The following is a 22452-nucleotide window of genomic DNA, read 5'->3' on the forward strand; positions in this document are numbered from 1 at the left end:
AATTGGTAGTGTTTTACATATGTTTGTAAGAAACATGGGAATAGTAGTAAGAAAAGGTTGATGTGGTCACCATAACCTACATGTGTGATAGTCCCACAAGCGTGTATGTATATGGAGAGGACCAGGTGGCCTAACTCAAGGAAGTACACGGGTATGCTGGGACACATGAGGGAACATAATGTCACACACAGTTTCACACCAAATACAAGGGTAGTGGTGTGATGTGATGTACTGCCCGCTCTCCATGTAGTTCTGCCCACTTCTTGCCCCATGTCTTATAAGAAATGCCTGTATGCATGATTGGCCCCACAACCTCGACCCAGCACAACACCCTCTGCAGCACCTTTATGAGGAGTTCCAGGTTTCTCTAGACCCAGCTGAGATTGTTGCCTGGAACATTAATTTACAAAAATAGTGCACATGCTACAGTATGTAAGTGTAAAAATGGTGTGTTATGGCTATTAATTGTAGGAACATGGTTTAAAACAATAATTTGTATATATAAACAAACACAGCCCTATTTAAGGTTATATTGGATATTGAGGCAGCTGGGGGAGGATTTAAACGACTCTGTAATTCATTCACTAAAGAATGTACGTGCCAATGTGCGTGCAGTAAAATGTACTCCATGGAACATGGACCCCAACATGCATTAAAAATGGGGACTAGTCTGCACCTCATCATGGAGCAAGAAAAGAGTGTTTTGTGCATCAAAAATAGTTGCAATTGTGTTTATATGCACAGCTGTTTGTGTTGCGCCTTTCAATAGAATGAAATGTACAGAGTACAGAAATATTGTATTTCCAAAATGACATCATTAGACCTATAATCTTTCTCTTGAATTAAATGAAAGAAAATCTAATTGACTCACACATGGTTTGAACTAAACATACCAGATTTATCTAATTAAAGCTTAGGACAATTGTCACAAAGCTGGATGACCCTTATGACAGTGTGTAATATATTATTATATATGTGTAATATGTTACTAACAGAATGGGAAGAACTTAAATTCTGTTTGGTATTACTACATAGGCTGTGCGTTCTGACTGGGCAGGAAAACATTTAATTAGTAGTCTTCAAATAAAATATACCAGAATCATGAACATTATTTTTCTTTTGCAGGAGAGCGGGCATACTTCATTAGAGGAAAGGAGCTTAATAACTATATGTGTCTTCAGTACTGCTGACATAATGAGTTCCAAAACAGGTAGGTGTGTGGTAATAGCCACTGCTAATGCTATCAACACATTTTATTTGCAGAACATCGGCAGATTCCTTAGCACTATTACAATGATGGGAGACTATAAAACTAAAAATAACTAATAAATTTACTGCACTCATACAAATTATACATCACTTTTTCAAGTGCAGATAGGGCTTTCTATTGATACCACTTCTACATGTATAGTCCAAAATTTTGTATGAATAATGAAAAATAAAATGAGAAGAGCATCACATTTTATTATAATTTTGCTATGATAATTGTTACTAAAGTAGAGTTGCCTTAAATTTAAGAATTACAATATCTTCATTTTAATTATAGGGCAAATATTAGACAACATACATTGCTGTTTCAAAGTACTTTTTAATCCTGTTATTTTCAGTTAGTAAATAGGTTTGTAAAGGTAATCACAAACAAATAAAACCGTAAATAACCACAAAGTGCATATATCTCGAAGTAGAAAACCCGTTCTTTCACTGAAAGCTTTTGTTATACAACCATTTGGCCACCAGTCTTTGCCAAATCTAGCCATTATTCTTTTTTTCGAAATACACTTTCACGTCGGTTACCATTTGTTGCACAGGTGATGTGCAAGTGTACACAATCACCAAAATTTATTCACCTGCCCCTCCAGATTACAGAAATACTCCACATGTATAGGTTATTGTATAATTTTTGAAAGGCGCACTACATGACAAGCTCACTGCGCAATGGCACACAGCATAGGGCAGGGAAGACACATAGAAAAAAAAGGGTCAATGGCATAATACACTACAGTTTAGAGTATAAAAAAAACCAGGGGCAGCAGGGTGTGCCAGTTCAAAGGTCTTCACAAAGAGTTGGTTCGACCTGGACCACCAAGTCCCATCACCTTCATCAGCAGTATGCCTAAGAGTGATGGTCCTTTTCCCATTTGTGAAAAAAATGTATTTGCTTAGAAAGTGGGTATAGGGTATTTATTATGTAATTTGTGTGTGTCGGTGATTGTGTCACAATGTCTGATCCCCTGCATGACAGCAGGGATCAGACAATGTGTGCAGTGTACCAGCCAGCTGATCTAACTATAGATCAGCTGGTAACATGTTGGAACACTTTTTTTCTTTTTTTTTTTTATACTTTTGGTAGAAGACGGTCATATTAGATTGCGGCAATTTTTTCCCCATATACTTTTTTACCAGTGGAGGTCTGTGCGATGCGCATACACATCCCCCATAGAAGACGGCACATCGCACAGACCATCACCGGCTGCCACCACTACACACCAAGGTATCTGAAGCACGAGGAGAAGTCTAAGGAAGCACTGGTAAGTCGGGGAGGGTAAGAGTGGCATATAGGGGGTTAAAAGGAATATCAGGGAGGCAGAGTGGCAAATACAGGGGTATATGGCATTTTTGGTGGGTAGAGTGGCATATAAGGGTATAAGGCATATCTGGGGTCAGATGTGCATAACTGGGGGCAAGTTGGCAAATAAAAGGAAATAAAAAATTCATTTTTTCATAAAATATGAAAAAATATTTTACAAGTGAATTAATATTTACTAGCAAAACTTTTTTCCTATAGGGTCTTATATTCAGGCTTTGTCTTTTTTCCTAAATTAATATTCAAATTTTGGGGGGCCGTCTTATAAGCAGCAAATACACCAAGTCTTGCATGATTGTTGAATTGAGTGAGACTTCTGGCATGGGGACCGTCAAGTACTTTATTCGTGACATTCCATGTCGTCATGAAGGGTTTTTGTGCGTATTATTTTATGATGGTATAGAATATCATAAAGGTTTTAAGGAGTTAAGAATACTAGACGTAGTGTAGCTAAAGAAGGAGTTGCATATTATAATATTATACTAATATAGTATATAATAACACAAAAGAATCCAACCACACTTTTCACAAATAACATAATGTTATAGATGTTGTGGCATGTATAAAGGATCTCATCCTCAAAACAGGGGAACTCCTGCAAACTTGTACACCTGACAGAAAAAAGGGGAGTTGTACACAAGCCCTTATATAAAATATATTATTTATTTTACAAGTATTCAATTCATAAAAAAAACATTACATTATATAGACAACAGAGATTATAATAGGAAAATAATCAGAGCATATGGAGGCAATATGGCTATGTATATATAAAGTGTCTTGAGTGCATGTAAACCATCATAAGAATCATAAAGTGCTGAATCATTTAAGTACAATTAAATTTTCCTCTATACAAAGTGCACCTATCTATTCTACAGTCATAATAAGTTTTACATGGTTCAAAATCTTCACTATAAAGTTGGTAAATATATTAGGCACTTATAGAGATTTATAATAAATATTTGAGCAAGTCCAAAAAATCAATAGCTACGAGCAATGTGCTCCTTACCCATATTGCCAACCACTTCCCCAACGCCGTTTCGGTTCTCCTTTTTCAAGTATAGTATATAGTAATATACTAATAAAATAATGCTAGAGTTGAAGATTTACAAACTAATGGATATTTAGGACATAAACATAATTTATTTTGTCCAATTTCAGTTTGGACTAAACCTCATCAACTTCACTAGTCATTATGGAGGCCAGCTTGTGAGCTTCCCAGGGTAGGCTACCTCTCTTCTGGGTGTGCTTTTTTTTTTACAGTGCTATCTGGGGCAGTGCTAGACCCAGTTAGATTTTACTGCAGAAGGACTAGGCATTAGTGGATGGGGAGTTGTGGGTAAAGCTGCCCCTGTCTTGAAATTGAAGAAACTCTGCAAATGCACTGGTATGTGCATAATCCATAGCCATGTACATGTGGAGAGATTTCTTAAATCTGTTCTCACCAATTTAAGGATGAATTGTATAGGGAAGCTCACCTCTTCTAGCAAGAGAAACCTACTGGGTTTGACCATTCATAATGCATTAGTCAGGGAGTTTAACTAACCAGCGATACCGCTAGTTATGATCTTAAGTGAATGTGACTTGTCTAAAAAAACATTGATATTTAAAATGTCTAATGCTTATCATATCTTTAATCATATCATCATGTCCAAGCATCCAAAAGAATTGGAACTGACAACACCTGTTGATTACAATAATCAGGGCTTCTAAACTTGATGCAGGGTCCAAAGTTGAAAATTGGTCTTATTTTACTTTAAAGGTATTGCAGATGAAAAATATAGTAAATAAAATATAGAATTAATATCACTTTATTGTGCAAGAAATCCCCACCACTTTGTCCCTGGTGTTATCTTGACTTGTTGATATAATAATTCTGCTCATCCTGAACCTACTTATACATATGTATTGTTTTCAGTTCTGCAGGATAAAATCCCACGCCAGTCGACATCCTGATGTTTTAACTAAACATGGAAACATTGGAGTCAGAACTAACCTGTCCAATATGCCTGGAATTGTTTGAGGACCCTCTCCTCCTTCCTTGTGCCCACAGCTTATGCTTTAGCTGTGCCCATCGAATACTAGTTAGTGGATGTGCAACCAGTGAAATAGTGGAACCTGTTACAGCTTTCCAGTGTCCAACCTGTAGATATGTCATATCTCTCAACCATCGTGGCTTGGATGGGCTGAAGCGTAACGTTACATTGCAGAACATTATCCATCGTTTTCAAAAGGCTTCTTTGAGTGTACCCACTTCCCCTAGTGACCACCATAAGGAAAAGATATATAAAAGTGTCCCAGTCATGGCTACTGAAAGGATCCCTTGTCAGTTTTGTGAAGCTGACCCACCAAGAGACGCAGTAAAGACATGTATAACATGTGAGGTCTCCTATTGTGACCGGTGTCTGCGTGCAACTCACCCGAACAAGAAACCTTTCACTAGTCATCGGTTAGTGGAGCCTGTGCCAGATGCTCATTTTCGAGGACTAGTTTGTATGGAACATGAGAATGAGAAGGTAAACATGTACTGTACAGCAGATGATCAACTTATCTGTGCCTTATGCAAACTGGTTGGTAGGCACAGAGAACATCAGGTGGCTTCACTGAGTGAACGATTTGAAAAAGTCAAGGTAAGATTATTGAGAAATAATGAAAATATGTTATTACTATTACTTCATAATATTTATTTTATTATTGGATAAAGGCAAACTCTAAACTTTTAGCTGATTACATATGTTCAAATAATAAAATGCCTAGATTATTCCCATTAATCCCAAAATTTGATGCATAAAATATATAAAATGAATTGTCTGGATTAATTATTATTTATTTTTCTTGTAGTGCTCAACCAAATTTTAATATTTGCATAAATACAGCATTCAAAATAGCACATTTAAATTCCCAAATTTGTTGAAATTCTTAACGAATGTATGTCAGCACAGAGATTGTTTTGATTTGTTCATTTAGCCCTTCTGCGGGGAAAGCAGCAGGGTTAGCATCCAAATGTCCCTGGACTCCCTGGTGTCTAGCGGGGGCAGCTGGTGGACATCTGCACGATGCGCATAGACAACCTCTGCAGCTGCTCGCCACTTCTGCCTGCACTTCATCATAGAAGCCCCGGCGGAAGTACCGACCAGCAGCAGCGGAGGTTGTCTGAGCGCATCACAGACGTTCACCGGCTGCCTGTATCCTCCTCTCTGGCAGCCAGTGAATGTCTGTGCGATGCGCAGACAACCTCCGTTGCTGCCGGCACTTCCAAGCCTGGGGATGCATTGGTCTGGGGGGGGGCAGAGTGGCATATGTGTGGGGCATAAAGCATATCAGGGGCAGAGTGGCAAATATTTTTTCATATCATATATTTTTGGGAGACATGGAAGTGACCACACTTCTTCCACCATACAATGGTTGTTAACATGGGGACATAATAATGCAAACGGCTAGGCCGGCTTACAGCTCCCCAGTGGGCAAGTCTGTGATCGTTATTGAGCCAGCGTATTTGGAACCTTGTACCCCTTGTGCACAAAAATGAAATGAGCAGCGGCAAAATCATTACACCTCTCTTGTGCATGTTTGAGTTTCCTGACTGTGTTAACATATATAACTATTGCTGAAAGGCTGTTCCATTTGCACACATTTCTCTCAGTGAAGTAATTTATGGTACAATCTCACATTTAGGCTAAAGCATCCAGCATTTCAGAACTACACATGCACAGTATATATGATTATGGCTGACAAGGAAGAATGGAGTGTAATTGTCACCAGAGCTGCTCTAATTTGAAAATTTAAGTAGGCTTAGTGCCTGGTGGCACTGCTTGAAGCCATTAGGCAGCCACCTTGAAAGTACATGCATTTGTAAATGAAACCCTGTTACAGGGACAGTATAAGAAAACTGACACAACTTGATAAGCTGTTTGTCTTTTACATGTTTTTGTTAAATATTAGAAATGTTAAAGTGCTTATCCTTCATCAACTCCCCAGAAATTAAAGGGACTCTCCAGTGTTCCATGTAGCCTCACCAACGAAGATTATATGTATTCTTCAACCTGTTAAAACAGGGGGAAAAAAAAGACCTTTTATGAGAAGTGCAATGCCCTCGCCCTCTCTGTTATCCCATTTTTGGCAGGAGAGCACTCCTATTAAAATCAGAGATTTCTGGGCATACGCATAGGGGGTCTCATTACCCACGCTCGGAACTTTTGCTGTACCAGCATTGGAGCTTACTGGCAGGGAGAATACCCTATGGATACAGGCAGCAATATATCTCTTTGAAGCCTAGGAGCTTGGGTTGGAAAAGGCAAATTCATATAGGGAGATTCTGCAGAATGCCTCCATGCATTTTCAAGGTGGCCACATGAAATTGTAAATTTAACACTCTCAATGGATTATTACCCAGCAGAATTTCTTTATTTACAGTATCACAAAAGTGAGTACACCCCTCACATTTTTGTAAATATTTTATTATATTTTTTCTTGTGACAACACTGAAGAAATTACACTCTGCTACAATGTAAAGTAGTGAGTGTACAGCCTGTATAACAGTGTAAATGTGCTGTCCCCTTAAAATAACGCAACACACAGCCATTAATGTCTAAACCTTGGCAACTAAAGTGAGTACACCCCTAAGTGGAAATGTCCAAATTGGGCCCAAAATGTCAATATTTTGTGTGGCCACCATTATTTTCCAGCACTGCCTTAACCATCTTGGGCATGTAGTTCCCCAGAACTTCACAGGTTGCCACTGGAGTCCTTTTCCACTCCTCCATGACCACATCACGGAGCTGGTGGATGCTTGAGACCTTGCGCTCCCCCACTTTCCGTTTGAGGATGCCTCACAGATGCTCAATAGGGTCTTGGTGTGTTTGGGGTCGTTATGTTGGAATACTGCCCTGCAGCCCAGTCTTTGAACGGAGGGGGATCATGCTCTGCTTCAGTATGTCAAAGTACATGTTGGCATTCATGGTTCCCTCAATGAACTGTAGCTCCCCAGTGCCGGCAGTACTCATGCAGGCCCAGAACATGACACTCCCACCACCATGCTTGACTGTAGGCAAGACACACTTGTCTTTGTACTCCTCACCTGGTTGCCGCCACACACGCTTGACACCATCTGAACCAAATAAGTTTATCATGGTCTCATCAGACCACAGGACATGGTTCCAGTAATACATGTCCTTAGTCTGCTTGTCTTCAGCAAACTGTTTGCGGGCTTTCTTGTGCATCATCTTTAGACGAGGCTTCCTTCTGGGACGACCAATTTGATGCAGTGTGCGGCGTAGGGTCTGAGCACTGACAGGCTGACCCCCCCCACCCCTTCAACCTCTGCAGCAATGCTGGCAGCACTCATACGTCTCTTTCCCAAAGACAACTTCTGGATATGACGCTGAGCATGTACACTCAACTTCTCTGGTCGACCATGGCAAGGCCTGTTCTGAGTGGAACCTGTCCTGTAAAACCACTGTATGGTCTTACCCACTGTGCTGCAGCTCAGTTTCAGGGTCTTGGCAATCTTCTTATATCTAATGCCATGTTGAATTTCCAGTGACCAGCATGAGAGAGTGTGAGAGCGATAACACCAAATTTAACACACCTGCTCCCCATTCACACCTGAGACCTTGTAACACTAACGAGTCACATGACATCGGGGAAGGGAAATGGCTAATTCGGCCCAATTTGGACATATCCACTTAGGGGTGTACTCGCATTTGTTGCCGAGCTTTAGGCGTTAATGGCTGTGTGCTATTTTGAGGGGGCAGCAAATTTATACTGGTATACAGGCTGTACACTCACTACTTTACACTGTAGCAGAGTGTCATTTCTTCAGTGTAGTCACATGAAAAGATATAAGAAAATATTTACAAAAATGTGAGGTGTGTACTTACTTTTGTGAGATACTGTATATATAATTTATGTATTTCTCTTTAATCAGCAAGCATGGCTCCATAGCCCTGCCTTGCTGATCTCAATGTGTATGATCAACCAGCAGGTAGAGCAATCAGAAATCCCAGCAGGGTCTCTCCCAAAAGCCCCACCTGCAATGCTGGGTTTTATAAATTGGAACATTTATAGAAAAGTTGTAGTATAATTTGTCTTTTGGATATTCTCTTCCATGTTAGACATGTAGGTTTCAAAAAATTAGCTGTGAAAGCTTAGTCCTCTGTTATGTAAAACTTATTATGTAGCAAATACGCTGAATGTTTTTTTGGACACTATATTGCTGATCACACATACAGCCTAATATATGTTCAGGAATCTTGCATTTAGAATGCTAAATATTTTTAAGTGTTTTTCGTTGGCTCCTACAATAATCAGATGGTCTACTGAATATAACTGTCTGCTTTTTAAATATAGAGCATCTGGTAGACCAGTTACAAAGAAGTCATTAAGCAGACATGGCCAAGCTAACCATCTTCTTCCTCTGGCAACTGTGTATATTTGCAGTAGATCCTGATTACATAAATAATATTGTCATGGGGAACTAAGAAATTAAAATCATACATACAGAGATGGCAGTAGCAAAATGGCCATTTTTTTTAGTCACCTTTTAGGACAGTTGTAGTAAATCATAAACTTTATTTAATTTCTTTACTGTTTGCCTGCACTATATCTACTGAAAGCTTATTACTGGTATTTGCTAATGTTCCACTTTCCTGTCTCAATTTTCCTCTCCATATGCATCATGCTGGCGTTGTTGAACAGAAAATGTTTATTTTGTTTTTAGCAGTGGCACCTATTTTGTGAGGATCTTAATTTTAACATCAAAGGCTTACATACATGTTAACACCGTACACTAATGTACACACTTACACCATACGCAAACGCATGCACACTCTGTTATACAGTGACACAAGCTCACACTAACACCATACAATGACGCACACTGTCTACCATCATATACTTACACACACTAACAACACCATAAACACACTCACTCTAACACCATACTCTTACAAAGATAGGGCACCAACAGTGCTGTCAAAATGTTTTCATAATAAGGTCCTTAGAAAAGCCCGCAAAGCTTCACTATATTTTCCAGGTGGCATTTAATAGGTACCAAACCTAAATGCACAGTTATTTAACATAAAATGACTACCTATAATTACTTGCCATGTAAGATTCAGTAGCATAGAGAGGATGTTTTGTATCCCACCTATACATTAAAATAGAAAATGCTGCAGAAACAATAGAACTTTAGGACGATTAATACCATCATATTAGCAAATTTTCAGTGAATTAAATATTGGGATCACTGGGTTAAACTAAAAAGACTAAAGTTAAATTATTTGATGGGGTCCCTCATATGAATATGGGTTGTTTGTAAAATAAAAAACTGTGTGTGTGTGTGTGTATATATTGTTGAAGAATGTGGAAGCTTGGTAATAACGAGTTATCTTTGCATGTAGCTGGGGTTGCCTAAAAAAAATGTTTTCCTAAAAAACCAAAAAACAAACCTGTCATAGTTGGGGACAGGTATGGGTGGAGCCGCTCAATGTTGCATAACCCTTACGTGATTGAGGTTCAGGCTCCTCGGTGCAGGTACTGGGTGCCAGGAGCTCGGTTCTCCTCAAGCATTGTGGATATCCTGAAGCACAGCAGTAGCCCAAAGAGTGGTTTGGATCACATTTGCATTTTAAAACCACACTCATAAATGGATAACCCTCCAAAAACTGTTTGGCTTAGTTCATTGGTAAAAATAAATCTGTTATAATAGAGGGATTTGTTGTCGTGTTGACACCATATCCCTCTTTTTTCCCACTCCATAAAAAGCTTTACATATGTTTTAAAGTTTATTTAAATAAAGTTTATCTGTCTAATTTATATGTTTAAAAGATATGTTCTTACCCCATTTTGTCTAACATACTTAATAAGGCTCCATCTTAATTTTTGTTTGCACTTTATTTGCTTTCCACATGCTCTCACATTCGTTCTTACCCACACTCTCTCACACTCTTACTCACTCTCAAACGCTCTCCCTCTTACGTTCTCTCACTCTCTCAATGTCTCCCTACCTTTGCTGCTGAATGCTTCCGTGTCCCAGTGCTCCAAAGGGTTGATAACCGGCTGGTGGCAACCCTACATGTTGCCTAACCTCCACTTTGTAGCAGTTAAAAGTGAGCTGAAAGTACAGATGACATTTAGAGCAAAAAATCCTACAGTGTTGGCACTCAGATGGTTAAGATTAAACACAAAAGCAAAGACAAGTACATATGGTATGTGTGTATATATATATTTATACCGTAATATATATAATATGTATAATCTGCTTACACAGCAAGTAGAACCACCTGTTTAATAATATACATTGGATCAACACTTGGCAGTACCAGTAGGGTTGCACCTAGTTAACACTGGAATTGTGTTTGGTTTAGAAACCAGGATGTGTTTGCTAGAATTCATGTGAGACAGACAGTTACTGTTGTTGAGTATCTGTACAGGCTGTGCTCTCCCTCTTTATAAACTATTACATTCCTGCATCTCCTACTGTCAAATCTCCTTTTATAGGATGAAATTCATTTTCACTCTTTAGAAACCTCTATGCTTTTCTCCAGATAATAAAGACCTATGAAGGGAAAATAGTCTAGGCCTGTGATTAGTAGTACTTTCGTGTTAATACTGTGTGTTTGTACTTTCTTTGTATAGAAATGATGGAAAGAAAGCAGCCTTACATTTCACTGCATTGTTTACAACCTGATATCAGCCACTGCTGTTGTTAAAACAGAAATTCTGTGCATGTGGTTGTGCAGTATATGAAACCAACCTACAGCAGCACATTAACATGAAATAAAGCACTATTATTGTAGTCTACTATTAGCCAGAAGGCCCAACTTGAATATTAACCAGTTCCCTTCAATGGAGACAACTGTCAACCCAATAAAAGCTATAGTAACATAGTAACATAGTTCATAAGGTTGAAAAAAGACCAAAGTCCATCAAGTTCAACCTATATACATATTGTGTCCCTACTGTGTTGATCCAGAGGAAGGCAAAAAAACCCTTATGAAGCAGATGCCAATTGCCCCATACCAGGGGGAAAATTCCTTCCCGACTCCAAATATGGCAATCAGAATAAATCCCTGGATCAACGTTCTGTCCCTATTAATCTAATATCCATAACTTGTAATATTATTGCTTTCAAGAAACACGTCCAGGCTCCTTTTGAACTCTTTTATTGAGTTTACCATCACCACTTCCTCTGGCAGAGAGTTCCATAATCTCACCGCTCTTACTGTAAAGAACCCCCGTCTGTGCTGGTGTAGAAACCTTCTTTCCTCCAACCGTAGAGGATGTCCCCTTGTTATAGATACAGTCCTGGGTATAAATAGGTCCTGGGAGTGATCTCTGTACTGTCCCCTTATATATTTATACATAGTTATTAAATCCCCCCTAAGCCGTCTTTTTTCCAAACTAAATAACCCTAATTGTGATAATCTTTCTGGGTACTGTAGTCCTCCCATTCCCCTTATTACTCTGGTTGCCCGTCTTTGAACCCTCTCCAGCTCCACTATATCTTTCTTGTACACTGGTGCCCAGTACTGTACACAGTATTCCATGTGTGGTCTGACTAGTGATTTGTACAGTGGTAGAATTATTTCCTTGTCGTGGGCATCTATGCCCCTTTTGATGCACCCCATGATTTTATTTGCCTTAGCAGCAGCTGCCTGACACTGGTCGCTACAGGTAAATTTACTGTTAACTAAAACTCCTAAGTCCTTTTCCATGTCAGTCGTCCCCAGTGTTTTCCCATTTAATACATATTCCCAGCCTGGATTTTTCTTCCCCATGTGCATAACCTTACATTTATCTGTGTTGAACCTCATCTGCCACATCCCAGCCCAAGCCTCCAACCTATGCAGATCCATTTGTAATCGTGCACTGTCCTCTATTGTGTTAACCACGTTACAGAGCTTAGTATCGTCTGCAAAGATTGATACTTTACTATACAATCCCTCTACAAGGTCATTAATATATTAAAAAGAATAGGACCCAAAACTGACCCCTGTGGTACCCCACTAGCAACAGTAACCCACTCAGAGTATGTACCATTAATAACCACCCTCTGTTTCCTATCACTGAGCCAGTTACTTACCCACATACACACATTCTCCCCCAGCCCAAGCATTCTCATTTTATGTACCAGCCTTTTATGTGGCACCGTATCAAATGCTTTGGAAAAATCAAGATATACGACATCCAGCGATTCACCCCGATCCAGTCTTGAGCTCACCTCCTCATAAAAGCTGATCAGGTTAGTTTGACAGGACCGATCCCTTGTAAACCCATGCTGATATGGAGTCATACACTTATTTTCATTGAGATACTCCAAAATAGCATCTCTTAGGAAACCCTCAAACAGTTTACACACAACAGAAGTTAAACTAACAGGCCTATAATTCCCCGGGTCACTTTTTGTCCCCTTTTTGAATATTGGCACAACATTTGCTATGCGCCAGTCCTGGGGAACAGACCCTGTCACTATAGAGTCCTTGAATATTAGAAATAGGGGTCTGTCTATTACATTACTTAACTCCCTTAGAACGCGGGGGTGAATGCCATCTGGACCTGGTGATTTGTCTATTTTGATTTTTTTTAGGCGGCACTGCACTTCTTCCTGGGTTAGACAGGCGACATGTACTGGGGCAGTTATCTCATCCTGCTGTATATTACCTGGCATTTCATTTTCCTCTGTGAATACAGCAGAGAAAAATATATTTAATAGATTAGCTTTTTCCTGATCCCCGTCTATAACTTCTCCCTCATTACTTTTTAAGGGGCCAACGCTTTCATTTTTAACCTTTTTACTATTTATATAGTTAAAGAACATTTTGGGGTTTGTCTTACTCTCTTTGGCAATGAGTCTTTCTGTCTCCACTTTTGCTGCTTTTATCAGATTTTTACATATTTTATTTTTTTCCCGATAGCTTTTTAGTGCTTCTTCACTGCCTTCCTGTTTTAGTAGCTTAAATGCCTTTTTTTTGCCATTTATTACCCCCTTTACATTTTTATTTATCCACATTGGTTTTCTCTTGTTCCTGACTCTTTTATTCCCATACGGTATGTACCTTTCACAGTGAGAATTTAAGATATCCTTAAAAATCTCCCATTGAGTGTCTGTACTCTTGTTTTTGAGGACATTTTCCCAATTTACAGTGTTAAGGGCTTCTCTTAGTTGATCAAACTTTGCCTTCCTAAAGTTCATGGTTCTTGTGGCTCCTCTAAGAGTTCCCTTATTGAAGGACAAGTTATAATGTATCATATTGTGATCACTATTTCCTAGATGCCCCCTGACCTGCACATTAGTTACTCTGTCAGGTCTGTTGGTTAATATTAAGTCCAGTAGGGCGCCCCCTCTGGTCGGGTCCTGTACCATTTGGGACAGATAATTATCCTTACTTATAGTCAGAAACCAGTTTCCTTTATGAGATTCACAGGTCTCTGTTTCCCAGTTTATGTCGGGATAGTTAAAGTCCCCCATAATAACCACCTCATTGTGATTTGCTGCCTTGTTTATTTGCTTTAATAATTGATCTTCTGCTGCTTCCATTATATTTGGTGGCTTATAGCAAACCCCGATCAGTATTTTATTATTTTTCTTTCCATATATTTCTACCCATAATGACTCCACATTATCATTTCCCTCACATATATTCTCCCGCAGTGTGGCCTTTAGGCTGGACTTTACATAAAGGCAAACTCCTCCCCCTTTTCGTTTTTTTCGATCCTTCCTGAATAGACTATAACCCTGTATGTTAACCGCCCAGTCATAGCTATCATCCAACCATGTCTCTGTTATACCCACTATGTCATAGTTTTCTTCAGACATTATTAACTCCAGTTCGTCAGTTTTATTGGTCAGACTTCTGGCATTAGTAAGCATACAATTTAGAGGTGTATGGTTTTTTTCCCTATGAAGCCTATCCCTATTGACTATTCTAACCCCTCCCTCCGCTCCACCCCCAGGTACATTTATAAGCCCCAGCTTTCTATCTACACTATCTTCCCCTTCTATATTGTAGTTTCCCTCCCCCCCTTTACCTAGTTTAAACACTCCTCCACCCTTCTGGCCATCTTCTCCCCGAGCACAGCTGCACCCTCCCCATTGAGGTGCAGCCCGTCCCTACCGTAGAGCCTGTATCCGACAGAGAAGTCGGCCCAGTTCTCCATGAACCCAAACCCCTCCTTCCTACACCAGCTTCTGAGCCACTTGTTTAGCTCCCTAATCTCCCGCTGCCTCTCTGGTGTGGCACGTGGTACAGGTAATATTTCAGAAAATACTACCTTGGAGGTCCTTGCCTTAAGCTTGCTACCTAAGTCCCTGAAATCATTTTTAAGGACACTCCGCCTACCTCTCACTTTGTCATTGGTGCCAATGTGCACCATGACTGCTGGGTCTTCTCCAGCCCCCCCCAGTAATCTGTCAACCCGATCCGCGATGTGCCGAACGCGAGCGCCAGGCAGACAACACACTGTTCGGCGATCCCGGTCTTTGTGACAGATCGCCCTGTCTGTCCCCCTAATAATTGAGTCCCCCACTACCAGCACCTGTCTGGCCTGCCCTGCGCTCCTCCTTCCCTCCTTACTGGAGCAGACACCCCTCTGGTGGTCAGAGGCAGTGACTTGCTGCAGTACTGCTAACTCTGAACTAACATCCCCCTCATCTGCCAACCGGGCAAACTTGTTGGGGTGTGCTAGATCAGGACTAGCCTCCCTGGCGCTTTTCCCCCTACCCCGCCTTCTAACTGTAACCCAGCTAGCTGCCTGACTGTCCTGTACCTCCATCCCGCTATCCTCCCCCACCTCTACCCCCGAGAGAGCTTGCTCAGTGAGCAGCAGACTCCTCTCCAAGTTGTCAATAGATCTCAGTGTTGCCAGTTGCTCCTCTAGACTCAGGATTTGTGCTTCCAAATGAGCAACCCGCACACATCTCGCACAGCAATATGCACCCTCGAAGCGCTGATCAAGGATTGCATACATTGAGCAAGATGTACACCTGACCGCATTGTCAAACATGGAGGACATCTTGGCAATGGGGATAGCTCAAATAACTGGCAAAAACAGACAGTAAGGTGCAATATATATATATATATATATAATTATATGGAATCACAAGGATTTATACTTTACCCTCCTTCTTGCTTTTTAACTCCTTCTTTGCTTGTAACTCCTCACTTAGAGATGTCACTTAGGAGATTCGCCCCAGCTCAGGATTCGCTTGTGTGTCCAAGCTAAATGCAACTGCAAAAGCCAAGCAGCACTCACAGAGACTTAATTACTTAATTAGCAACACACCTGAAATAGCCCTTACCCCTTTTTTGTTGCTTTTTTCAACAAAACTTTACACTGAACACAACACAAACAAACACAGTGCTCCCCCTTGCAATAGTAATGAATATACTCTCCTTCTTTGCTTGTAACTCCTCACTTAGAGATGTCACTTAGGAGATTCGCCCCAGCTCAGGATTCGCTTGTGTGTCCAAGCTAAATGCAACTGCAAAAGCCAAGCAGAACTCACAGAGACTTAATTACTTAATTAGCAACACACCTGAAATAGCCCTTACCCCTTTTTTTTTGCTTTTTTCAACAAAACTTTACACTGAACACAACACAAACAAACACAGTGCTCCCCCTTGCAATAGTAATGAATATACTCTCCTTCTTTGCTTGTAACTCCTCACTTAGAGATGTCACTTAGGAGATTCGCCCCAGCTCAGGATTCGCATGTGTGTCCAAGCTAAATGCAACTGCAAAAGCCAAGCAGAACTCAGAGACTTAATTACTTAATTAGCAACACACCTGAAATAGCCCTTACCCCTTTTTTTTTGCTTTTTTCAACAAAACTTTACACTGAACACAACACAAACAAACACAGTGCTCCCCCTTGCAATAGTAATGAATATACTCTCCTTCTTTGCTTGTAACTCCTCACTTAGAGATGTCACTTAGGAGATTCGCCCCAGCTCAGGATTCGCTTGTGTGTCCAAGCTAAATGCAACTGCAAAAGCCAAGCAGAACTCACAGAGACTTAATTACTTAATTAGCAACACACCTGAAATAGCCCTTACCCCTTTTTTTTTGCTTTTTTCAACAAAACTTTACACTGAACACAACACAAACAAACACAGTGCTCCCCCTTGCAATAGTAATGAATATACTCTCCTTCTTTGCTTGTAACTCCTCACTTAGAGATGTCACTTAGGAGATTCGCCCCAGCTCAGGATTCGCTTGTGTGTCCAAGCTAAATGCAACTGCAAAAGCCAAGCAGAACTCACAGAGACTAAGTATGACAAAGTATTTTTTTTTTTTTAAATATAAACCATTTTCTAAAATGTAATAAATATTAATTGAATGATATGCCTTTTCAGCTGCCCACTGCTCTCCTGTTTCACTGCTGTCAGTACAGACAGCTAACCATTTGCCTTGGGTACTGACTACACGCGCCACATATATTTATACATTAAAATCCCACCAGTAGTGTGGTGCGAGGGCAGCAGAAGAGCGCAAGCGAAATCCAGGGATTTCTCTTCTTTTTTTTAACTCCTTCCTATTCCCACAGCCCCATGTCGCCTTGTGGCAATGGCACAAGGTTTTCATTCCTGGGATTCCAGTGATTTAGTTTTTAACTAAAATTGTTCTTAGTTATAGAGACAAAAAAGACTAACGCCACCACCCCTTTGCCAAGAATGGCGTCACAGAGGGGAAGTGAATCCCAGAAACATCTTAACCAAAAAAGGCTAATTGTAAAAATGATGGAAAAGGTGTCAATTCTTAATGCAGGGCTGGACATTCTAATAGTAGTGGGAGCTAAATGCTGTGAGCTAATGCATTACTACACAGTCTACTCTTGTCTCATGGTCTCAATAGCCTATCCAGTATTGCTACCTAATCTGAACTCTTAGTTAGAGAACTCAGAAGACCCTTTATCCGAGACCAGCCAGTGTATGGGGTTTCAGTACAGAAATAAAACAAACAAAACAGTAATTAACCCCTTAATGACAAAGCCCGTAAATGTACGGGCTCAAAATGCATTGTTTTCAATGGGTTTAGGGACCTCCCATTGTCCTTAAGGGGTTAATGACTTTAAGTCATTAAGTTTTAAGGGCCTAGAAAGCTAATTCAAGATATATAGAGGTAGTAAAGTCATATATGAAAACCGTGCATCCTTTTCTAAATACTATGGAATGATGTTAGAGTTTACATGAAAAATAATCTAACTAGCATGCAATTAGCATTCAATTTAAAACACATGACGTTCCAAATTAAAATGATGGCTACCACAAACCAAGTTGCACTGCCAATTTTAGCCAATAGAAAAGTGTTTAATGGGTTAGATATTATGTCTATTAAAATGAAATTACCGTATGAGAGTTACAATGTAATGAGCTAGCGTCAATGTCACACAAAAGTGAATTAATGTAAGTGACATATTTAATGCATTAAAGATAATGTTCCACAGTGGGATTTCTAAACCCATGAAATATCACTATTTTAGCTTGGGTACTGACATTTTAAACATGACACTAAAATGATTTCAGGACAGAAGCAATGACAGATGTTGAGCTCAGACCTTTCTGTAGTAATATTAATCCACATACTGTAATTGTAGAAATGTTATGTCTCCACTGGGAGCTGTTTAACACCATTGTCCTTATGTATTGAGTAAAGTTCTGCCAGTGCTCTAACTATGATTTACACAAAATTTAATGTATACACAGAAGGAACATGTAGCATGAATAGAATAGTTGTATAACAGAACTGAAATCACTAAATATCACTGGATTAGCTGACCAGCTTTTTAAAGCAATTTCCAGGGACATTTTTTGTGCAATCATATATAACACATTTACATGCATTTTGTTCTAGATTATCCTAATGACCGGAGTAATTTTGTTTTATTCTCTGATCACTTAATCTTAATATGCTTCAATGTAATGTTTCTAATATTCTGTGTTATTGATATATTAACCCCTTAATGTTATTTTTTGCAACCTTTGTGACAATGGTTGTTTTAATATTTGTACGCTGCTCAGATTTGCTGTATTTTTCTTCTCTCTCATTTAGAATACCCACAAAAATTATACATATATTTTTTTTTTCAGGACGGACAAGAAGTTCTTTTTTTCTACCATCAAATCATCTAATTTACTATATAAAATGTATAAAATATGGTAAAAAATTGAAAAAAGGACTTTTACTGAATTTTATTTGAAATATATTTTACTCATCTACAAAGGCTAATGAAAAAACTTCTAAATAGATTCTAATATTTGTTGTGAGTTTACAAATACCAAATGTTTCTTGTTTTTTTATGTATGCAAAAGTAGCATATTGCTATTTCCAAACGGTTATGTTTTTTCCCCCTCAAAACTGTTTATTCTGCCCCTGTGTGTTATTTGGGGTATCTTTGAAGCCGGTTTATTTAATTTAACCAGTTAACCCGTCTTTTTTTAAAACTATACAACCCAGGGTATTTCAAATGCTGGTGTTAACTGTTTCCATGCACTTATTCTACCACCAGCCTTTGTCAGTGTTTGTGGTAGTATTTTTTTGTGTTTTTTTTTTTTTTTTATCATACCCTTTGTACTTCAAGTATAAATTTACATCTCCTAGTATATGTCACTGTCAAACAACCTCACAATATGTGTTCAGCAACATGCCCTGAGTACAGAGACACCACCCATATATATTTTAGCATGAATTTTTAGGTTGTTTGGGAGCTAAAGGAGCACATTTGGGAATTTTGACATTTGGTCATCTTGCCCCATGTGTTAGTTGGGACATTTTTGAAGCCGGCTTATTTAGTTTACCCAATCTAATCATACGTTTTTTTGGAAACTAGGCAACCCAGAGTATTTCAAATGCTACTGTTGTAACTATTTCCATGCACTAATTCTACCATCAGCCTTTGTTTGCGGTAGTATTTTTGTATGTGTTTTCTCCACGCACATTGTACTCAAGGGGTTAAGGGTGATATTCAATAAAGTAAATACAATAGTGTATATTATGTTATATTGTCATATTTGAAATTGATAATGGTAGATTTATCTATGGTATTTGAATACCTATTTCTAAAATATACTTACCAGCTTAATACAGTTTCAGAAGTCACTTTGCAGGGGAAATAGTAAAGGGGGATAGAAGCTTCAATCCAGGTACTGTCCAGGAAAATGGGGACAACCGGTCATTCATTGTGAGACTTTGTTGCTATTTACTGTATGTAACCAAGAAGGACTATGAAAAGAATAGAAATGCAGAGTGGGGTGAAATTGGTCCTGTCTACCTAAGGCCATAAAGCATAAGTTTACATTGACTACTAGATACACAACTTTCAAAACTTTTGCAGCATGTGGCCAGGTATACCCAGCTGTCAGTCGCACAGAAAAGGATGCACGATTCATGATGGTGGCAAGTTGCCAGTCTGGGTCTGCAATAATGTATTTTGTTTACACAATTTATTTGTGGAAAACGTAAACCCTTTTACATCAACCATCCTATGCTCCTAAAAATAGGGTTACCTCAGGGGAACAAAAATGAAACAGTATTATGAGTTTCAAAGATATTTGTTTGAAAGGAAAATGTGGAATATATGATAAGGGTTACTTTAGCCTTTTTAATCCCTTTGTGACAAAGGACATAATGGTAAATGCTCAAAAAACGTTACCTGATGACTAGGGCTGAAACAACGAATCGATAAAATCGATAATAATCGATAACGGAAATCGTTGTCGATGATTTCCGTTATCGATTAATCGAGTGATCGATTCGTTGTTGGAGCACTCGGCTCCTTTTACTTACCTCCGCGAGCGTTCCCCGCTTCCGCTACACGCGCCTTCTTTTAGTTGCGGTTCGCTCTGTGCGAGTGGCTCCGTTCGCACAGAGCGAACCGCTCTGTGCGAGTGGCTCCATTCGCACAGAGCGATTCGCGGGGGTGGGGGTGGGGTTTCAGGGGATGCAGGGCAGAGTGGGGGTGGGGGGGGCAGGCCAGGGTAGGAGACTGAGTGCAGGGCAGGGTGGGGGTGGGGATGCAGGGCAGGGTGTGAGTGTGGGGGCAGGGCAGGAGACTGGGTGCAGGGCAGAGTGGGGGTGGGGGTGCAGGGCAGAGTTGGAGACTGGGTGCAGGGCAGAGTGTGAGTGTGGGTGCAGAGCAGAGTGGGTGCAGGGTGTGAGTGTGGGGGCAGGGCAGAATGTGGGTGCAGGGCAGAGTTGGAGACTGGGTGCAGGGGCACAGTGCAAAGTGCCAGGGCTGGGTGCAAAGTGCCAGGGCTGGGTGCAAAGTGCCAGGGCTGGGTGCAAAGTTCTGGGTGCAAAGTGCCAGGGCTGGGTGCAAAGTGCTGGGTGCAAAGTGCCAGGGCTGGGTGCAAAGTGCCAGGGCTGGGTGCAAAGTGCCAGGGCTGGGTGCAAAGTGCCAGGGCTGGGTGCAAAGTGCCGGGTGCAAAGTGCTGGGTGCAAAGTGCCAGGGCTGGGTGCAAAGTGCCAGGGCTGGGTGCAAAGTGCCAGGGCTGGGTGCAAAGTGCCAGGGCTGGGTGCAAAGTTCTGGGTGCAAAGTGCCAGGGCTGGGTGCAAAGTGCTGGGTGCAAAGTGCCAGGGCTGGGTGCAAAGTGCCGGGTGCAAAGTGCCAGGGCTGGGTGCAAAGTGCCAGGGCTGGGTGCAAAGTTCTGGGTGCAAAGTGCCAGGGCTGGGTGCAAAGTTCTGGGTGCAAAGTGCCAGGGCTGGGGCAAAGTGCCGGGTGCAAAGTGCCGGGTGCAAAGTGCCAGGGGTGGGGCAAAGTGCTGGGTGCAAAGTGCCAGGGCTGGGTGCAAAGTGCCGGGTGCAAAGTGCTGGGTGCAAAGTTTCTTGAACAGTAATAGTCCACCTCTTTTCAGAATGTTTGGGGTTATTTTGTTTCATAAATATTGTGTTTGGGTTTTTGTACTTTGAAAATATTGTTTTTTTATTACATCATAACAAAATAAGAATGTTAATGTAAATTTTAAGTTGTTTTTTAACATCCAGTTCATTAAATTATTTTAAATAAACAAAAAATTTGTGTCACGGAGCTGGCTAGTCCGACCGACTGCCTCCGCTGTCTTGTGCTCCCTTAGCCTGGGACAACACACTTTCCCCGGTTCCCCAGTCACTAGCCGAGACTCAGTGTAGGGTAAAACCAAACGAAGACTGATTTATTTTAGACGCACAGAGCTGGATATATCCAGCAAAACACACATTAACATAAAACAAGATATTGGGACACAAACCGCCCCCTTAATCTGCCTCTCAGAGACAACAGGGGCAGTAACGGGATTAACAATACAATAGGGGGAGACTGATTTATACAACATTAACCCCTTCGTGACAAAGGCTGATTCTATTTTTTGTACCCTTCGTGACAATGGCTGTTTTATCGTTTCTGCGGTGTTTGTGTTTAGCTGTAGTTTTCTCTTAACCCATTTACTAAACCCACACAAGTTATATATTGTTTTTTTCAGGACAAGAAGGGCTTTCTTCAGACACCATAATTTTTTTCATATGATGTAATTTCCTATAATAAAAATAATAAAATATGACGAAAAATTGAAAAAATAAACACATTTTCTCACTTTTATTTGAAAAATCTTTTATTCATCATAAAAAACTACTGAAAAAACCTGCTAAATAGATTCTACTATTTGTCCCGAGTTTAGAAATACCCAATGTTTTTATGTTTTTTTGCTTTCTTCTACACGTTATGGGGCAATAAGTACAAGTAGAGTTTTGCTAATTCAAAACCATTTTTCTCTGAATCTGGTAATTCTGTCTCTATGTGGTATTTGGGGCATCTTTGAAGCCAGCAAATTAAATTTACCCCACCAAACCATATATTTTTGAAAACTAGACACCCCAGGGTATTTTAGATGCTG

The 22452-nt window shown here is 40.2% G+C and overlaps 1 protein-coding gene across 1 annotated transcript in view; it reads left to right on the top strand.

The window, feature by feature from the left end:
• Positions 1–4554: 4554 nt before the first annotated feature.
• Positions 4555–22452, top strand: part of LOC149276094 (E3 ubiquitin-protein ligase MID2-like) — a 96065-nt gene continuing 78167 nt past the window's right edge. The window contains exon 1 of the mRNA XM_089503896.1: positions 4555–5214. Coding sequence (XP_089360022.1) covers positions 4555–5214 — 660 coding nt within the window. The remainder of the gene's footprint in view (positions 5215–22452) is intronic.

Source organism: Sceloporus occidentalis, unplaced genomic scaffold, assembly GCF_023333645.1.
Source record: "Sceloporus occidentalis isolate IW3139 unplaced genomic scaffold, rSceOcc1.0.p SCAF_247, whole genome shotgun sequence".
Lineage (NCBI taxonomy): Eukaryota > Metazoa > Chordata > Lepidosauria > Squamata > Phrynosomatidae > Sceloporus > Sceloporus occidentalis.